The sequence below is a fragment of the Plecotus auritus genome, assembly GCF_963455305.1.
Source record: "Plecotus auritus genome assembly, chromosome: 2".
Taxonomy (NCBI): domain Eukaryota; kingdom Metazoa; phylum Chordata; class Mammalia; order Chiroptera; family Vespertilionidae; genus Plecotus; species Plecotus auritus.
The window spans coordinates 66,141,699-66,163,192 of record NC_137771.1 but is presented as its reverse complement, the minus strand read 5'-3'; the positions used below and the strand labels follow the sequence as shown (position 1 = coordinate 66,163,192).

The window sequence follows — 21,494 nt, the reverse complement described above, 5'->3', positions numbered from 1 at the left end:
TCGTCTTTCAGGATGGATGATGATATGGTAGCAGGCACAGAGAGGTGGCAAAAATGAAGGCGCAGTGACACAAAAATTATACCTGATCCCCAAACTGTCAACAGATGTCCACCATTTTTTCAACTCTTGTTTTCAAATACCCTTATTGTTGCTATTGTCCTTTGTCTTCTAAGATACCATGTTGAAGAAGTTTTTCTACGTCTCTTGCCTGCAAGAGATAATAGTGGTAGTTATGTTTTTAAGGAATCTTGCATTGGAACATTAAACTAAGAACCTTGACATTGATGACTATATCTTATTCATATTATGCTCACAAATGTTAAATGATAAATGAATGAGCTAAGCCCAGAAAAATAAAGATATTATCTAGCTATCCAAACCAAGATGGCGGCATAGGTAAACACCTAAACTGCTGCCTCACACAACAATTTCAAAACTACAACTAAAAGACAAAACGTCTATCACCCAGAACCACGGGAAAGCTAGCTGAGTGGAAGTTCTACAACTAGAAGGAAAGAGAAAAGAACATTGAGACATTCACAAGTGCTGAAAAGCTGAGGTACGGAGGCTGGCGGCGGGCGACTGGGGGCACTGCTTTTTTCAACCTGAAGGGAGATAAGCTCCTGATTACTCCAAACTCCAGTTTCTGGGGAGACGCAGGGGACCCAAACTCCTACTGGGAGAAGCTGGACTGTCTGCCATCGGGTCGGAAAGTGAGGGTGGCTTTCTTGCAGAGGTGCGTGCAGCAATCATTGTTTACTGCTCTGGGGCACGGGATGCGGGCACTTGGGAACGCGGAGACGCAGAGCCGGCTTACTGGCAGCCATCGCTGTTTGCCACGCCCTAGCCTAGTGACTCCCTGAGACCCTACCTCGCACAATCTACAAACCCACCCAAGCTCCATGCAGCGGCTTTTGCATATAAATGGTCTGCCCTATCACAGCTTAACCTAACAAACTGCAGCTCTGGTCAGACAGCTCCAAATCTTCCAAACCCCAAGCAAAGAGGAGAAAACTGTAGTTCTCACTGTAGCTCCTGCTGGGTGGCCTCAGACAGTAGCTGACCTGCACCCCATTAAAGATCCAGAAGCTAGTGTATCTAGTGGTCATTGTGAGATGACACCAGATTTCAAATACTCACATCCATAAGTGACACATTCAAGAGGCAGACTCAGTGAGCACCAAAGCCACACTGAAGCAAGTCCTGCCCCATAAGTGTGTCTCCAGCAAAGCAGTTCTTCCATTATAGACACAGCAGGTCCTCACAGCCAATTGGCCTGGAGGTCAATTCCTCCCAGTGTACCAACAGCAATCAAGGCTTAACTACACCAAGACTTTGCACTCAGCCCACAAGGGGTGCACCAAGAGTGTCCACCTCAGGTGATAAGCTGAACCACTGGTCACCTACCACAGAAAACCACTCCATCAACACAGGGAAGCAGCAAAATGCGGAGACAAAGAAACAAGTCACAAGTGAAAGAAATGGAGGAAAGCAAACTACTGGACATAGAGTTCAAAACCACATTTATAAGGTTACTCAAGAATCTTCTAAAAACCACCGAGAAACTTGATGAGACCTCCGAGGAGCTTAGTGAGACCTTCAAGGACCTTAATGAGAATGCCAGAAAAATGGAAAAGGACCAGTCAGAAATTAAGCATATACTGCCTGAAATAAAGAATATACAGAAATTCAACTGTAGATCTAAGGACCCCAAGAATCAAACCAAAGATCTGAAATATGAGAAAACAAAAAACACCCAACCAGAAAAAACAAAAGAAAAAAGAATCCAAAAATATGAAGATAGTGTAAGGAGCCTCTGGGACAACTTTAACTGTACCAACATCCGAATTATTGGGGTGCCAGAAGAAGAGAGAGAGCAAAATATTGAAAACCTGTTAGAAGAAATAATGACAGAAAACTTTCCCTACCTAGTGAAACAAATAGACTTACAAGTCCAGGAAGTGCAGAGAACCCCAAACAAAAGGAATCCAAAGAGGACCACACCAAGACACATCATAATTAAAATGCCAAGGGCAAAAGACTCTTTGTCTTGAGCGCAGAGAATTTTGAAAGCAGCAAGAGAAAAACAGTTAGTTACCTACAAGGGAGTACCCATACGACTGTCAGCTGATTTCTCAACTGAAACTATGCAGGCCAGAAGGGAGTGGCAAGAAATATTCAAAGTGATGAATAGCAAGAACCTGCAACCAAGATTACTCTACTCAGCAAAGCTATCATTCAGAGTTGAAGGTCAGTTAAAGAGCTTCACAGACAAGAAAAAGCTTAAGGATTTCATCACCACCAAACCAGGATTATATGAAATGCTGAAAGGTATTCTTTAAGAAGAGGGGGAAGAAAAAGGTAAAGATAAAAATTATGAACAACAAAATGACAACAAATACATAGCTACCAACAAGTGAATCTAAAAATCAAGTGAATAAAAAATCTGATGAACAGAATGGACTGATGAATATAATAGAATTAGGGTCATTGAAATGGAGTGGACTGACAATTCTCAGGGGGAAGGGTGTGTGAGGGGTGCGGGAAGAGATTGGACAAAAAATCTTACACCTATGGATGAAGACAGTGGCGGGGGGTAAGGACATGTGGTGGGGTGGGGAATCAGGTGGAGGGGAGCTATGGGAAAAAAAAAAAGAGGAACACCTGTAATAATCTGAACAATAAAGATTTATTTAAAAAAAATTAAAAAAATTAAAAAAATTTTAAAAAGGATATTATCTAGTTGGAAAAAAATATTCCAAGCTGAATGTCATGGACATTAAGTATTATAGGAACTCAAGGAAGAGAAGGATCCTTGTGAATTAGACCACTCTGAGAAGGCTTCAGGAAATAGGATGGACTTTACTAAAGTTTGGAAGATGAATATAACTTTTAAATATGGAGAGAGCAAGAGGTTGTTGAAGAAGAGTACACATGTGCTTAGTGAGATAAACTGTTCTCGCTTAATCAATTAATTGATTTTACCACGTTCTCTTTCTAATCTTAGTGAATATTTAATGATACCTTTCTTTGTTATTGCTTTTCAGGGCAGTGTTGGCCTAGTGGGGCCAATTGGACCTTCTGGAATTCCTGGCCCAAAGGTATGGTTCTATTTGCCTAATGGATATTTACCTTTAATGTCTCTACGATGTCACAAAATATCACTTTCATTTTTTAGGGTCTTTCAGGGAATAAGGGCGTTCCTGGAATCAAAGGTGATAAGGTGATTTAAATATTTACATTACCATAGAGATAATTTCTTATCACATACTTTTTTTTTTCTTTTGAGCCGACACAACTTATAAAATATTTTATTTTAATATATGGGCTCTAATCTGTACTATCAATTATATAATTTTTCTCAGAAGTAGAAACATTGAGAAATTATTTTTTGTAATTAATATTTGCTTCCTTATAATATTGCCATGTTTGCAAAGCTTAATTGTCTCTGTGAAATGTGCTCTCCAGGGGGAACAAGGCGTGGCAGGGGAGCCGGGAGAGCCAGGGTATCCTGGAGACAAGGTAACTGGTTTTTACCATTAGTTTTAAGCCAGTGCAAAAGTACAAGCTCTTTAAAAAGAGTCTTCACTATTTGAACCATGTATTTTTTGTTAGGATATGGTATCAACCTGTTTTTACATGTCTTGTTTGCAACAGTTTGCTCACTTTTAGAATACTTGCATGAATTCTTTTTAGTAGTTTATAAATACAATCATGTGCTGCTTAACGACAGGGATACATTCTGAGAAATGCCTGTTAGGTGATTTCAAACCTAGGTAGGATAGCCTAGCGCTCCTAGGCTCCAAACCTGTACAGTGTGTTACTCTCTGAAAACTCTAGGCCGGTGTAACACAGAGGTCAGTATTTGTGTATCTAAACATACCTAACACAGAAAAGGTACAGTAAAAATACAGTATAAAAAATGGAGCACACCTGTCTAGGGCACTTACCATGGATGGCGCTTGCGGGACTGGAAGTTGCTCTGGTGAGGCAGTGAGCGAGTGCTGAGTGATATATGCAGCTGCTAGTGTAACATGTATTCTGTTTTATAGCAAACCTATTTTTTATAAATAGAGTTTACTTTAAAATAATGGTTAAATGTTTACTATAGTAAATACTTAAACCAGTAACATAGTCATCTGTTATCATTATCAAGTATAATGTATTGTACATAATTGTATGTGTTATACTTTTATATGATTGGTGCACAGTAGGTGTGTTTACACCAGCGTCACCACAAATGTGAGTAATGCATTGTGTACAATGTTATGATGGCTATGACATCATTAGGAGACAGGAATTTTTCAGCTTCATTATAATCTGACTGGAGGCCCAGTACACGAATTTATGCACTCGGGGGGAGGGGAGGGGTGGTGTCCCTCAGCCCGACCTGCACCCTCTCGCAGTCCAGGAGCCCTCAGGGAATGTCTGACTGCTGGTTTAGGGGAGCGGGCCTAAGCCGGCAGTAGGACATCCATAGCGCTGCCGTGGAGACAGGAGAGGCTCCCGCCATGACCACTGTGCTTGCCAGCAGTGAGCCTGGCTTCTGGCTGATCGGCACTCCCCCTGTGGGAGCACACAACCACCAGGGAGCAGCTCTTGTGTTGAGCATCTGCCCCCTGGTGGTCAGTGCGCGTCATAGCACTGGTTGTTCCACTGTTCGGGCAATTTGCATATTAGCCTTTTATTGTATAGGATGGGACCACTGTGAATATATGTGATCTGTTGTTGACTAACGTCCCTTTGCGGCACATCTGCCTTTTGGGTATAATAGCTTTTCTCTCCCCCCTGCTATTCTCTCCTTTCAGGGCACCACTGGTTTTCCAGGACCACCAGGCATGAGAGGGAAGCCGGGACCTTCAGTAGGTTTGACCTTTGCTTTGCTCTTTCTGATTAAGGGAATGCACACCATGGCACAATTCTTGAAACTTGGTGGTGTTAGTAGAATATAAGAAGTATATATAAGTCTACCAGGCTGGAATTTTCTCTCTTCAGTTTTAGCATATATATAGCTAATCCCTTAAGTTTTCCATTCATATGTGTAGACTTTTGGGTCTCACCTTCTCCAGCCCTCTTAGGTCAGAACCAAAATTCTGTGAGCCCTAAAGATTTTGATTGATTTATCATTAAATTAAACAATGGACTTTTAAGCCAGAAAGTATAAAGTATCTTAAATAATACTTTAATTTTTTCAAATATCTGTTTCATTAAGAAATATTCTGCACAAAAGATAACATGTCATACTCTCTTTTGAGTCCAAATATTATAATTCCTTGTCTTTTCCTCCCCATCCTTCCGTATCAATTAGTTGAGAAAAAAAGAATACCTTATATTGTAGTTAACATGAAACCCAACAAATGATAAAACTAAAATTACAATTATTTAAATGAAATAATTAAAACATGAGTTAAAATCCCTGCATGTTAAAATCACAAAAATCATCATAGTTAACATTTCCTGGGTGTTTACAAAGTACCAGGCACTATTCTAAGAACTGTACCTCTAATTTAATCCTTACAACAATTATGTGAAGTTGGTAGTATTATTATTCCTGTTTTATAGACCAGGTAAACAGAGGCACAGAGAGTTAAATCACTTGCTCAAGCTCCCACAGTTAGGTGGAAAACCTAGTTAATCACTTAAGTCAGAGCCCATGCTCTTAGCTGCTGTCATACTGTTTTAGGATTTAACATTTTGAGATTTAGTATTTTAATATTGATTACCACTCTATGAAGGTGAAGGTGATTGTAGATAGAAAAAAGTGGATATAAAATTATAATTTACTAATATAACATTGTAATACATTAAAAAAAGAGTGTTGTTTTCCTGAGTAATTCATCATGTTCCCTCTAACTCCACTCGCCCCTCACAGGATTATTTTTGCAACAAAGGAAGCAGCATTAAGTTACAGAGCTTTATATACCACATTCTTTATGACTTATGTCAGTGGCTGCATTTCATATACACCTCTCAGGTATTATTCAATCCAAAGAATAATATTTGGCATCTATTTGTCAAATGAAATGTTAGTGGTGAGTTTTACTTTTACTAACTCATCACCCTGGACTCAGGGTAAACCTGGTCAGCCATGTACCCAGCTTGTGCCCCAGAGTTCAATCTCAAAATTCCAAAGTACATGAATAAGAGGCATGAGAACAGGTCATGAAGCTAAAAAAAAAAAAAAAAAAAAGTAGCTTCCATTTTTCAAGGGTAAGTCTAAGTCACGTAATCTGGCAAAATGATTTTTCATTTTGTATAATGTAAGGGTTTTCTAACTTTTGATAATAATAAAAGCAAGTGGTATAGCACATTTTCTAAGGCAAATACTAAGTAATCAGTGACACCAATATAGTTTTCTTATGCTTTACAATTAGGTACTTGGGAAAATGAGTTAAGTATCTTGCATATATAAAAAACCTTTTTAATGTCTTCTTACTCTTTGATTCAGTTTATATTGATAACATGTTTACTGGGATGGGGGAATCACTGATCTGAGAAGCAGTCTTAGATTTTAGTCCCAGACCTGATACTGACCTTTCTGACCTTGGCATTTAACCACTGTGGTATCCAGTTTCTCGTCTAAAATGAGAGTCAGACTATTTCATAGTTAAGGTTCCTTGCAACTCTGTGACTCTTTGATATTTTCCAATATTAACAATAGTGCTTATTAATATTTCTCCAGGTCTAGCTAAAGAAAAGGCAGAGAGCTTATTTCACCTTTAACACATTGTCTTAAAACCCTTAATTTTTTTTTTTCCTGGAATAAGTCACTAGAAACTCTAACGTGATTCTTTTAGGGCAGTGATAACAGGGGGCATGAGATGGTAAGGCTTTAGTTGCTCATCTTATACCTTTCTGTACTATTCTAATAAAAACTTTTTCAATGTCAGCAGAGATTACTTTGGTAGGTGATAATTGACCATCTATTGTTTTATCAAATCTTTGAAAAAAATATATTTCAGATTGAAGATAGGGTAGAGACTTATGATTTAATATTTGTAAAATAACCTTGTCTTTAGACTCATACTTCAGCACTTGTTTGTATCTCATTAATATAAAAAATTATAGGGGTTTGACCTGGAAACTTTTGCTAGTTATGGAAGGAAAGGCACCTGTTTAATGAAAAATTGCTTTCGCAGAATCAGCTATCGGATTAGTAACAAACTATACAAGTTAGTGCCTACCCTCAATCATGTGTTTACTATTATAAAAAGAATGCCTTTTATATCTCTTGCTTTTGATTTTATGTTATCTAAGATTTTGCTGTCACTGATATTGTTTCCAAATGGATCTAAATTGTAACATGAAAGAATATTTTCAAGATTAAAAAAAGTCGTGTTTTGGAAGGATTTTTGCATCCTGGAATAGGAGTGCCTTTGCTCTGCAAATGCTTAAAAACTAGAGAAAACTACCACTCGGAGGGTGTAAATAAATTTTCTTTCCTTGAAACAGAGAAAACAATTATATTATAGTATATATCCTCCCTATTTTTTAACTAGAAGTTGTCATTTATAGAGGTTTACTTAATCATTACTGAATTCTCTAAAAGGTACTTGAAAATTCAGTTTTTATAAATGAGAATCGACATTCAAGGAAACTTGTAGTTCAGGTATTTTAAAATGAAAAATGCATTTGAATAACAAATAAAATTATTTCAGTATTGATGTTTTTAAATATCCGGTTGTCAGTCAACTTTTCTGAAAACAAAAGCCTAGGGTAGAATGCTATTTTTTCCTCAAAGCTTATCTATTTAGCTTCTTGTTTGGATGTGGCCACTAGAGGGCCCCAGTGAGAACTCAGCTCCATCTCTAAGAAAGGTATTGTCATTTCAAGAATTTAAGACTCCTAGGTACTGATGATGATGGATTGTGATTTCGTTTATTTAGGAGGACTGAACTGAACGTTTGCCCATTATTTTATCATGTTTATCCATATTCGATTTCAGTAGTTGTATTGTGTACTGTTTCATATCCAGATACTCCAGCACTAAATGAGTGGATGTAGTACCGATGAAGCACTGTGCTTTACTTCTGGGGACGTGGATGAACCCATATTGTAATTGTATATAATCTGGAGCCCATTTAAGTCCAATTTAAACTCACGTAGAAATTTAATATGACAAAAATAATGAATTCTATAGTTTTTTTCTTGTGAAAACAAGGGTATCAGTCTACTGGCCTTTCTCGTTCTGTGCTTTTGTCTCTTGAGAGCATTGCTAGCCCTCTCTGGTTTCAGGCTTTATCCACATTTCTCTTTCCTCTGACCTTGCTCTCCAGCCCTGATTTCACATTGTGTATCTGAATGTCGGGAAATGGCTTCAGAGCTATTGAAACCAAATCCTCAAATTTTTCACTAAAGGATCAAAATAATCTAGAAATTCTGTGCCTCATCCAGGAAAGGAGAAAGGATGTGAAGGGAACGCTTAATAGTTATAAAATTGGTTCACGTTTAATGAGTGCTTTCTATGTGCCAGGCACTGTGCTTAGCACTTTACTATATTATCTTGTTTAAACCTCACAGTGACTGTGTAAGAATGTTAGTAATGTTATTATTATTCCTGTTTTATTGATGAGAAAACGAAGACTTGGAGAAATTTAGCAACAAGCATTTAAATCCAGGTGATTCTGAATTACTTAATCAGGACCCTTCCAGTGTCAAAGGAGAGAGAAGTTTTCAGAGACAGTTCTAGGACTGGTTATTTATGAAAGCAGTTCTTCATCTACATTTCCCTACACTGTTGAGTCAGAATTTATTGTCTTATCTCTGGGTAACATGCACACACACACACTTTTTTTCTTTATTTGAGCCCTTAAATCATTAAATTGTTTGTATGCCTAACACTAAAGAATAAATGCACATCACATCCAAACACATGTTATTTAAATACATTTTCTACAGTCATGGTTACAAATTAAGTCTTTCTGAAAAGTGGTTACAACTTTGTTTGACAGTATATTAATGTTGTTTGCTGAAATGTCATTACAGCTTTGTGTGGCATAATTAATATATTGAGTGCTGTCTGCTTACCGTGTGTCTTTTTCTCTTTTAAATTGTATTCATTAAATTAATGTTCATACTTTTATTTCCTCCCTACCCCATTTCAGGGCAAAGCAGGTGACCCAGGACCCCAAGGACCATCTGGCCTTCCAGGACCAGAGGTAAAATGTTGGTGGGAAGATGATAAACTTGGGAAAAAAATAGTAGAAATTAAATTTGATTGATGTTTTTACATAATAGGCTTTAGAAAGGTTCTCTTTAAAGTTTACATATTTGTAAATAGTCTGGATTAAATGTTTTCTTTTGTGTCAGGAGATATGTGACAGTTACCCCCTAAAAATAAAAAAGAAGGTATTATTAGCCACATTATAGTCCTGATTCTATCACAGCTAGTTTATTTGTTCTGCACTACTATTAATAACACATACTTGGGGCTTGTAATCAAATTTCAGGACATACTAGTAAACTGCACTGAATTTTTAATGCAAAATGCTGCCAGTTTTGCTATATGCAGATATAATTTGGATCCCATTGCTTAGAATAAATACAATTAAGTCTGTGGTATGTACATCAAATTTGCTGTGTATTCTTTGAAATTTTGACTTTGGCTTCATGCTTGATGTACAGTGGCTTTTTCCCCCATGCAAGCCTACAACATAGAACATAAGCTTCTGAGGTGAAACATTTGAGTTTTTAAAAGTCACTTAATGAGTCAAAGAGATACATACCCCAGGGAGCGAAAGCTCCTGAAGCTCACTCTAGTTCAGAAATATGTCAAAATACATATTCATACAGGGTGTCCCCCAGAATGTATACATACGTTAATAGCTGAGAGCTCAATTTTTTTTTTTTTTTTTTTTTTTTTTTTTTTTAATATATTTTATTGATTTTTTTACAGAGAGGAAGGGAGAGGGATAGAGAGTTAGAAACATCGATGAGAGAGAAACATCGATCAGCTGCCTCCTGCACACCTCCCACCGAGGATGTGCCCGCAACCAAGGTACATGCCCTTGACCGGAATCGAACCCGGGACCTTTGAGTCCACAGGCCGACGCTCTGTCCACTGAGCCAAACCGGTTTCGGCCTGAGAGCTCAATTTTGAAAATGAAATGCATTTTAATAAACACTGCCTGTATAATTATTCAAAATAAGTGTATACATTTTTGGGGACACCCTATATACACATAGAAACACACACACATACATCCAATTCCGAGTCATGGACTCGGGAGTGAAACGGAGAAAATGAATTTTTGGCTTCAGAATACATAACTCAGAGCAATAGAGTCCCCCAGTGTCACAGCCATGGGCATCGCTTCTAGGAACTCTGTGTGGATGCTTTCTCACTCTCTGTGTAAACCGTGAGATCTATTTACTCCACAGCTGTCTTTCAGGGTTGGCTGGTTTCTTTAACAAATTTATCTTCTTACTTACTGTCAAATTTAAAACACATTGTATATTGATAGTTCAAAAATCTAAAAAAACTACATTGTGTACCTACTTTTATTAATAGGGAGATGCAAAGATGTAAAACACAGCACTATATGGATGTCATCGTACTGGGAAGAAGGAAGTTGTTATGAATAATTAAAACAATTATTAGTAGGTCATTAAAACAGTAATTAAGAGACTAATATAAGTTCATATCTTTTATGAGCCTGCATTTTAAAAATCACTTCTTATGCAAATCTTCCTGGAATGAATCGTATTTACCTGTCTTCTCATACTGAGGATACAGGTCCTAATTTACCTTTTATTCTCTTTGAAGGCTGTTATTCTGAACATGGGTTGTTCTGTTGTAACTTCAGTTATAGATGGTATGCGCACTAGGAAGGACGGTGTCACCTCCTTGCTCTTAGAATGGTTTTGAATCATTTTCTTTTTTTTATAAAGTCAGGTTAAAGGATACATGGGCCATGTTTTCACTTGATACTCGGTCCTCCTGAGATGTTTCTTTTTCTCTGTTGCCTTGGAGACTCTGTGATTTGCAGTCACCATTCACAGCATTGTTGCATTGTCTTTGTCCTCTGCACTTCTCATGCAAGGTCCTGAGCCCTGACTTAGCAAGTCTGTGACCATTTGTCCTCCTCACCTGTATTACATTTTCTCATGGGGCTGAAGACATAACCTATGCTTTCTCAAGAATTGATGCAAAGTTGTTTTTGGAAACAGGGCCTAGTCCAAAGATGATAACTTCTTCTTGATCATAGGAATAAAATATGTAGGCAATCATATATTAGGCAACACTTTTTATCCAACATTAGGCTTTTAAGAGAATTGCAGGTCCAAGAATTTAAATCAATATGTTTAATATTATAGCAAGCCAGGAAAGTTTCTTCTTGTACAGTATATGAATTTCCTCAGATAAAAGGTCTTATATGTCGTGCTGAATTTGGACTTTATCCTGTAGGCAATGATGAAACATTTTTAAGTAAGGGAAGGAAATGATCAAACTTGTGTTTTTGACTTATGTGTAACAGGAGCTAAGGTAAAAGGGGAGAGAGGGAGAGGACACAAGATTAAATGTTTTACTTGCTATACTTGCATATTTGTTTTTCAATATAAACTTTACTATAAGTCTATCTAGCTTCACCAAAAAATATTGCTATTATATTTATTAGGTGTGACTTATATTTATAAACTAGTGGCCCGATGCATGAATGAAGATTCGTGCAAGAATGGGCCTTTGTTCCCCTGGCTGCTGGCACCACCTTCGCTCTGGCTGGAGCAGCCTTTCCGCTCCAGCCTAGAGCCGCCTCTCTGCCTTCCCATGCTGCCCAGAGGCCCGGAGTGGCTGGGGTGGTGCAGAATGCCTGCATTGTCACCATGGCCGCTGGACGCCTGTGTATGCAAATTAACCTTCCATCTTTGTTGGGTTAATTTGCATACTCACTTCTGATTGGCTGGTGGGTGTCGCGAAGGTACGGTCAATTAGCATGTTACTCTTTTATTAGGTAGATTAATTTAGGGAGCAGTGACATATTGAATCATCCTCTCCAAGAACACTGTATGTCTTTCATTTAAGTCTATTTTTGTGTTTTTCAGGAATGTTTTAAAGTTTTCCTCATATAGATTTCTGTACATTCCTTATTAAACTTGTTCCTATTTTATCTTTGTTGTTGCTGCTGTAAATGGGATTTTCTCTATCATTCTATTCTCTAACAGGTTTCTGTATAGTATATGAAGATTATTGATTTCTGAACATTATTTTTACATCCTGCTACCTTAATGGTTTCTTATCTTTGAGTTAGCTTTATCACTGATTTTCTAAAATTTTGTAGACATACTCTCATGTACTTTTTCAAATAGAGATAATTTTAGTTCTTCTTTCTCAGTTCTCACACATCTCATTTAATTGTCATGTCAAATGGCATTGTAGTACCTGTAGTACAGTGTAGAAGAATTAGAAGTAGTGTGCATTCTTGCCTTGCTCCTGATCTTAATGGAAATACTGTGTTTCATCATGAAGTAAATGCTGGAATTAAAATTAAAACATGCATATATTTTATCATGTTAAAAATATTCATCAATTCCTATTTGGTTGTTATAGTTTGTCAAATATTTGTTATGTTTTCAACATCTAGGGAGATAATCATATTTTTTTCTTCTAGATCTATTTATATAGTATATTATAGTAAAGGATTTTCTATTATTTTTGTATTATGAATATTTCTTTATAAATTCTATATACTGATTATTTCTATATAATGACTATTTTCTATTTCATTAAAAAATTTTACTTGATCATGGTCTATTATTTTTTAATCTAATGCTAATTCTACTAATATTTTTATTCTACATCAATATTTATAAGTGATATTGATCTATACTTTTATTTTTTGTACTTATTTATCAGGTTTAGGTATCAATGTTACATTTGTTTCATCAAAATAATTAGGAAGCCTTCAGTTTTAGTGCTCTGGCATAACTTATGAAACATTTGGACTATCTCATCTGTGGGGCTTTGGTAGAATTCCTCTGGGAAACCATCTCAAATTGAAGCTTTTTAATGGGGTAGTTCCCTGATAAATTTCTTCAGAGCTTCTGTGGAAATTAGCCTGTTTAAGCTTTCTACAGGGTTAAATGTTATTTCCCTAGATAATGATCTGTTTCATCGAGGCTGTCAAATTTACTTTCAGATAAACCTACAAAATAGTCTCTTTTTAAAAATGTAATGGTTATTTCCCATGTATCATTTAAAAATTAAAAATTGTTTTTTAATACTTTTGCTTTTCCCCTTTTTCTTAATTGGGCTTGATTTAGTTTGTCTGTTTTGTTGTTTTTCTCAAAAGAATTCTAAAAATTTTATCTACATAGCATCTTCTTTTATCTTTATTATTTCCTTGAACTTCTTTTGGTGTATGTTGTGCTTTATATTTTCAGTTGGAATTTCATTTCATTTATTTTCATTCTTGAAATTAAGTGCTATGGCTTTCCCTCTGATCACTTTAAAAATATACCCCATAAACCGACTGACAGCTGTCAGAAAGGATGGAGGTTGGGGGACTAGATGAAAGAAGGTGAAGAGATTAAGAACTAACACACCATATATATAACACATAGACACAAACAACAGTGTGTTGTTAGCCAGAGGATGAGGGTTGGGGGATAGATCGAGGTGGGCAAAGGGTGAAGAATGGAGATGGAAAGAGACTTTGCTTGGGGTGGTGGGCACACAGTGCAGTGTGTAGATGATGTTGTATTGAGTTGTACACTTGAAACTTGTATGGTTTTATGAACCAATGTTCATAAATTCAATAAAAAATAAATACATAAAATAAAAAAATAAAAAATAAAATGCATCCCATAGATTCTGGTATGGAGTATTTTTATTGCCATACTTTCAAGATATTTTGTAATTTCCCTTTTAAGATAGTTTGTATTTTTCTTTTCATACAAGAGTTATTTAAAAAGGAATTTGAAAATTTCCAAGTGGGAAAGCCTGTTGGTTTTGGTTTTAATAATTCCTGATTATATTGCATTGTTATCTGAGACTGTTGTTCTAATTTTGGAACATACCAGTCTTTTCTTTGTGACTTAATGTATGGTCACTTTTTGTGAATGTTCCATATGTACTTGACCATGATCAGATATGAAATTTAATATATAGTGGGTTTTCTCTTCCTTATTGACTATGTTCTTTAGGTTTTGCTGTATCTTCACCTTTTTGGAGGGGTCTAATTGATCTGTCTGTGTTAATGGGATGGACTCTGGCTTCTGTTGATCCAGTTGCTGTTGGGGCCACAACTGGCACTCATTTCTCCCTCCTTCACTATCCATTTCAAATTCCCCTCATTCTCAGTTCTCACCTCAGTAGGTCTTGGTGGCTTATCAGATGGTTTAACCTAAACTTTTGTTACTGAAACACATGAACTTTTGATAGGAGTGCCACAAAATGTCCAATGTATTCCCTGAGTTCCACACGTATTTCTTCCTGCCCTTTTTGTGTAAAGCAGTCTTGCCCTCCTTTTGCTTCAGTGTCCATTAACCATGCCAGTCTGGTGACTCCTCTTTCAAAGTGCCCTGGTGATAGCCATCAGTTTTAGTTTACTGGGAGTTTGGCTGTGTCTCCTGTCAAGAGAGAGCCCTTTTGGGCAACAGCATATCCAACCCCAAAGAGTCCAAGCTCTAAAGGAAGGGAAAACAAACTCTTAACTAAAATATGTATCTGTCTTTGTGAAGAGGAACTGCTGATACTTCCAGATTGGAAGGGGCCAACATGAATGCAAACTGTTTTATATTCTCTTTTTTTAATTATAAAGGAAAAGGGCACATTTGCCAAATCAGTGGCGTATGTATGGGAGGCCTTAGTAATCTGCTTTAGTAATAATATTTACATCTGACACAATGAAGGCTGTGGTAGTCTACAGTCATTTTTCAGAATCCAGTTGGTGAATAAAACTATGCTCTTACAGAGACTACCACCTGTACATATTTTAGATCTTTAATGATTGCACTAATCTCTAACATTCTGTCCACACACACAATGTGATTGGCAGCCATGTAAATGTGAATGATTGGTTGATCATCTGAACGTAACTATAGGAGTAATCCTGCCTTTTAGTCTCCTCATTTGATAATCTAATTCTAATTATTTATTTGTTACAGATTTTTTGAGAAACCTATTATATGTTAATCACTAAAAATGCTAAAGTGAATTAGATTATGTCCTGACTTCAAGGAGCTTATATTTTAAAAAATCAGTATTCAATTCAGACTATGTCAAAGCCTTCACTATCTGTCTTTTTCAAAGATATCAAGATTAAGTTTCATAAAATAAAATGTTAAATATCAAGTCATTTTTAAAAGTCTAAAATCAGTGTAATGCTCAGAAAAAAATTATAAAATAGCCAAAAGAATTTTTTTGGTCTCTCCATTCTATATTCTTTCCTTCTTGGGCATGAGTTCTTATCTACCTCAAATGACAGATCTCTTTCTTCCCATAATTTACCCTTCTAGACCTGTTTTAGAGACAGACCTGATAAATATATTTCAATCCAAGCAGTAAATGGTTAACAGCTAACTGCAATATAATCCCCTTTCAAGGATATTTACATTTCAACAGTAAACATAAACCTGGAAGTAATGCAGTAAGTCTTGAATTTGTAGAATTTTGGCTGTCATTTAGTTAGCAGGGAAAAAATTGTGGGTGATTAGAAACTTTGATATTCCTCATATTAATCATACCATATAAGTGGCCATCTACACTACCAACAAGATAGGATAATACAAGATAATATTTCTTGCTAGTGCCTTTTAGTTCAAAAGTTCAGATCTTCATAAAAGTTGGTGAAAGTATAGCACTCAACTTTTTGTTGTAAATGCTGTATTACTTGACATTGGCATTGAAAAAACTGTTATCATTAAAGAGCGTCTGAACAAATGTCACTTTAAACCACTTCAAAGTGTTTTTCTTGCTTCTTATTATTTTACTTATTGTAGGCAAATTATGAAATTGCTGTAAATATATCTATGCATTTAGCACTTCACAGAATTAAAATATTAAAAATGTCTCAAGATAGAGCATCAAGTGATTTAAAAAATTTTTCCAGAGAGGAACCAAGATGGTGGCATAGGTAAACACCTGAACTTGCTGCCTTGCACAACCACATCAAAACTACAACTAAAAGACAAAATTGATATAATCCAGAACAATGGGAAGGCTGGCTGAGTGGAATTTATACAACCAGAAGAAAAGAGAAAAGCACACTGAGACTGGGAGGAGATGCTGAGGTGCAGAAGTGAAGTGCGGAGGTACAGAGGTGTGCAAGGAAAAGGGCTGGCAACTGGGTGCGCTGTTGTCTTTTTCAATTGGGAGGGGGGGGAGATACAAACTCCCAACTGCTCTGAACTCCAGTTCTGGGTGAGACTCTGGGGACCCAGACTCATACAGGGAGAAACTGGACTGTCTGGCATCAGGCTGGAACATGAGGGCGGCTTTCTCTCAGAAGTGCTTGCAGCGATCATTGTTCCTCCATGGTGCCGCGGGGGGACACAGAGACCCAGGGACCTCTTCAGGGCAGGGCTGATGGTCAGCCATTGCTGTTTGCTCCACCCTGGTCATTCCCTGAGACCCTGCCCCACCCAATTTACAACCCCACCCAAGCTGTGCACAGAGGCTTTTGCATATGAATGGACTGGCCTTTTGCAATCTAAAACCTAACAAAATGCAGCTGGGTCAGAGAGCCCCAGAGCCTCCAAAAGAAGGCCCAAGGCTGGACAGCAGCTTGCATTGCTTCACAGCTGGGCCTCATCTGGGCACCTCCAAACCCCAAACAAAGAGGAGGAATCTTCAGATCTCTCTGTAGCTCTTGCTGGGTGGCCTCAGGCAGTGGCTGACTTTGCACCTCCTTGGAGATTCAAGAGCCAGTGTACCCAGTGGTCAGAGTGAGACCATACCAGATTACAACTTTTCACATCCATGAGACACACTCAGGGGGCAGACTCAGTGAGCGCCAAAGCCCCACTAAAGGAAGTCTTGCCCCATAAAGGTGTCTTCAGCACAGAAGTTCTCCCATTGTAGACACAATTGATCCTCACAGCCAATTGGCCTGGAGGTCAATTCCTCCCTGTGATACCAACAGCAATCAAGGCTTAACTACAACAAGACTGTGCACACAGCCCACAAAGGGGTGCACCAAGAGTGTCTATCTCAGGTAATTAGGGAGGCTGAGCCACTGGGCCCTATAGGACACCTAGCACACAAAGCTACTCTATCAACACAGGGAAGCAGCCAAAATGTGGAGACAAAAAAACAGGTCACAAATGAAAGAAATGGAGGGAAGCAAACTACTGGATGTAGAGTTCAAAACTACGGTTATAAGGTTACTCAAGAATCTTCTAGAAACCTCCGAGAAATTTAGTGAGACCCCCAAAGATATGAAAAAGGACCAATTAGAAATTAAGCATACACTGACTGAAATAAAGAATAATATACAGAGATCCAACAGCAGACTAGAAGATCGCAAGAATCAATTCAAAGATTTGAAATACAAAGAAGAAAAAAACACCCAACTGGAAAAGAAATAAGAAAAAAGAATCCAAAAATATGAAGATAGTGTAAGGAGCCTCTGGGACAACGTCAAGCGTACCAACATCCGAATTATGGGGGTGCCAGAAGAAGAGAGAGAGCAAGATATTGAAAACCTATTTGAAGAAATAATGACAGAAAACTTCCCCCACCTGGTGAAAGAAATAGACTTACAAGTCCAGGAAGCGCAGAGAACCCCAAACAAAAGGAATCCAAAGAGGACCACACCAAGACACATCATAATTAAAATGCCAAGAGCAAAAGACAAAGAGAGAATCTTAAAAGCAGCAAGAGAAAAACAGTTAGTTACCTACAAGGGAGTACACATACGATTGTCAGCTGATTTCTCAACAGAAACTATGCCCGCCAGAAGGGAGTGGCAAGAAATATTCAAAGTGATGAGTAGCAAGAACCTACAACCAAGATTACTCTACCCAGCAAAGGTATCATTCAGAATTGAAGGGCAGATAAAGAGCTTCACAGATAAGAAAAAGCTAAAGGAGTTCATCACCACCAAACCAATATTATATGAAATGCTGAAGGGTATTCTTTAAGAAGAGGAAGAAGAAGAAAAAGGTAAAGATAAAAATTATGAACAACAAAGTGACAACAAATACATAGCTACCAACAAGTGAATCTAAAAATCAAGTGAATAAAAAATCTGATGAACAGAATAAACTGGTGAATATAATAGAATCAGGGGCATAGAAAGGGAGTGGACTGATAATTCTCAGGGGGAAATGTGTGTGGGGGGTGCAGGAAGAGATTGGACAAAAACCATACACCTATGGATGAGGACAGTGGGGGAATCAAGGTCAGAGGGTGGGGTGGAAACCCGGTGGAGAGGAGCTATGGGGGTGGAGGGGGCGGGGAAAGAGGAACAACTGTAATAATCTGAACAATAAAGATTTATTTTAAAAAATTTTCCATACTGGTTCTTTCTTAATAAGAATATATGGAAAATGCCATACAGTAATCTTTTCTATTTCTTTAAGCATAGTAGTATCAGTTTTGAGCACTAACCCCATGATTTCTCCCAATGCTAACAGTAAACCACCTTTGAATGTGGTTGCAGGATAGTTAGAATGTTTGTTGATTCAGCTGTTAACCTCCCTTTACTACAGAGATTATCAAATAGTTGAGTTTTGGATGATGTTCTTCATAAATGGGGCCAGTTGTTTGCTATAAAAATGAGCTGAAACCAGTAATCACAGAGATATCAGAAGTAGCCAAGCATTGGGTCCTCTTTTCTGCCAGGGTGGTCTTCATTAGAGACAAAACACCAAAGTTCATTTAAAGAGTCTGCTCTCATCAAGCAAAAGCATGCTTCTAAATGTCCATTTTAGCACCTTAATTGACTTAACAGAATAAGCCAGCCTGTGGCCAACTACATGAGTTGATGGGTTCCATTCACTTAAACCTATTATTTTTTGTTAACTTTTACCACTTGGGTTTGGTGGAAGAACTTGGTATTTTTAGTTGTTATTCAAGAAGTGGTTATGAAAGAAAACACCTGATTAAGCCAGTCAATAAACATTTATGTCTTGAGTTCCTATTGTGTGCAAAGCTGTACCTAGTAAACACGTAAGTTATATACAATAATATATTAAGGAAATTTGTAGTCTAGTTGGGTAAAATAAGGTGTATATATATATATTTGATAAAGGCATTATATGAGAGTTAAATGAGTAGTCAGATTTCAGTGTTAGTAGAGAAAGTAACATGAGGTGGAAGAATTAGGGAAAACTGGATGGAAAGGATGGGTCTTGAATTAGTTTGTTGATAAATAAATGGCAGGAAAAGGGGAAGGCTTTTCAGGCAGGGTAAATCACATGAGCAGAGCCTGACATCTAAGTAATATGCATGTTGGATTTATAGAATAGTGAATAAAACGTACAAGCTGATATAGATTCCTTGAGTTGGTATGGAGTGACAGATAAGGTTGTAAAACTAGGTTTTGTCAAATTGCATAAGACCTTTGATTCCAAGCTGTCTCCAAGGCAGAGTATTCAGAAGCTCAGTGGTCAGGCCTAGTATCATAATTCTTGTATTGTCAAAAAGAGGTGGTGAGCATATTTTTTAAAATGCCCTCTTAGGTCACATCTTTGGCACCCAGTATCTACATTGATCTTTCTTCCCATTTATTCAGTTTTTAAAATGCCTCTGATAATATAGCATAGCCACCCACACACTTGAAAATGCACTCTCCTTATGCAAAGTAGGATAACCCAATGTATTAGTCAATTATTGCTAACAGCTTCAAGGCCAGCTTTTTGGAGTAAGGTGCATTTTTCTCAGTGAGTCCTAGATATAGGAATACATCCCAACTAACCAGTATATAATTTTAGAAAGAAAACAACACAGTCACAAGATTCATTCCATTTGGAAAAAGAAAGTATGGGAAACAACATAGAGTGGCACAGGTCCGTAGCTGTGCATTTAGAACGACAGTAGGCAATTGATACATACCACTTTCTCAAAACAATATAAGTCAGCTTTTTAAATCACCTAACTTCCCACTCCCTGGCACAAACACACACGCACTGAAAGGGGGAGATTCTGAGATAGTTTCCAGAATATACATTTTATGAAGCCAGGGAATGTTTTTGTTTTGTAGCACATATGTTCAGTGCCAAGAACCATGCCTGTCACTGAGTAACTCCATGTTGAATGAGTGGACTGATAGGATTAATGAAGACACTCATTAGAATTTGAAATGAGACACATATATAGACACCGAGTACCTAAAATGATACTTATCCAAAGGTAAGCATCAAATCATCGTCATGCTATTATCCCCCAAAACAATTTGAAATCTGAGCTTCACTGATTTTTATCTGGGGACAAGTTCTCTAAGGATATTCAAATGGTTGCCAACTGTTGTCTACCAAAAAGCAAGTGATTATCAAAAACACGCAATACCAATGACCTATTTGTTTTATAGTTTTTTTGAGGTATAATTTACATGTAACAAACTGCATACATTTATACAATTTGATAATTTTTGATGTATGTATAACTTGTGAAACAGTCACCAAAATAAAAATAGTGAACACATCTGTCAAACCACAAAGCTTCTTTGCAGCCTTTCTTTTCTGACCCTCATGTTCCTCCCTTCCCCAGTCTACTCCTGATCTGCTTTTTGTTACTACAGGTCATATAAACCTACGTACCAAATTATGATCAAAATAGTTTATTTAAAAATTATAAATTTAATGTAATATTGTGAAAATTTCAGTAAAATAACAGTGGACTTTGCAATTGACTTATAGGTTCTTTTAAGAGTGACTTCAAACATACTGTGAATACTATTTAAACAAAGTCTTATTTAGCACAAGGAGTGTATGCTGTATCATAAGGAATTTTATTGTCTTTGCTGTTGTGGATTTTTCTCTGCTGAGTTTTTAGGATGCAACATATAAATGGAATTCAGCTGTACTATATTTTTTGCTCAAATATATAGAATTACAAAAGAGGAAAATATATGAATAGCAGTAATCATTTACAAAGATTTTCAACATATCATAATGGAAAAAAATCTGTTTATGATGGCTATTTAGATCTAAAACAGCAAAAGAGAATGAAAGAGAGCCAGATACCTAGATGAATTCTTTATTTTGCATTTATTTTTTTAGAAGCTCGTTTTCTATTTTTGGTTATCTCAGAAGATGGAACAGTTCCTTAATTTGCAGTTGTGTGCTGCCTTGTGCTAAAGTTTAGTTTCTATAGTTTACTGGGAAAGTGAATTTATTACTTTTACTCTTCACATTTTTTTGGCATTAACTTTTGGATGGGTTATTCTCACTCAGAAAAGGAAATTTTAATCTTTTTTTTATTACTTTCCTACTGACTATATTACTGAAATGGTATGTATTTCCACAAATGCTAAAGAACAGACTTTTATGATTATTTTTTTGGATCTATGTTTCATACTGAATTCTCCTCTTATAGGTCCTTTCTCCCTCTG

The 21,494-nt window shown here is 37.0% G+C and overlaps 1 protein-coding gene across 1 annotated transcript in view; it reads left to right on the top strand.

The window, feature by feature from the left end:
* Positions 1-21,494, top strand: part of COL24A1 (collagen type XXIV alpha 1 chain) — a gene marked incomplete at both ends in the record, with an annotated part of 318,029 nt that overhangs the window by 115,250 nt on the left and 181,285 nt on the right. The window contains 5 exons of the mRNA XM_080655503.1: positions 3,048-3,101; positions 3,179-3,223; positions 3,469-3,522; positions 4,809-4,862; positions 9,105-9,158. Coding sequence (XP_080511629.1) covers positions 3,048-3,101; positions 3,179-3,223; positions 3,469-3,522; positions 4,809-4,862; positions 9,105-9,158 — 261 coding nt within the window. The remainder of the gene's footprint in view (positions 1-3,047; positions 3,102-3,178; positions 3,224-3,468; positions 3,523-4,808; positions 4,863-9,104; positions 9,159-21,494) is intronic.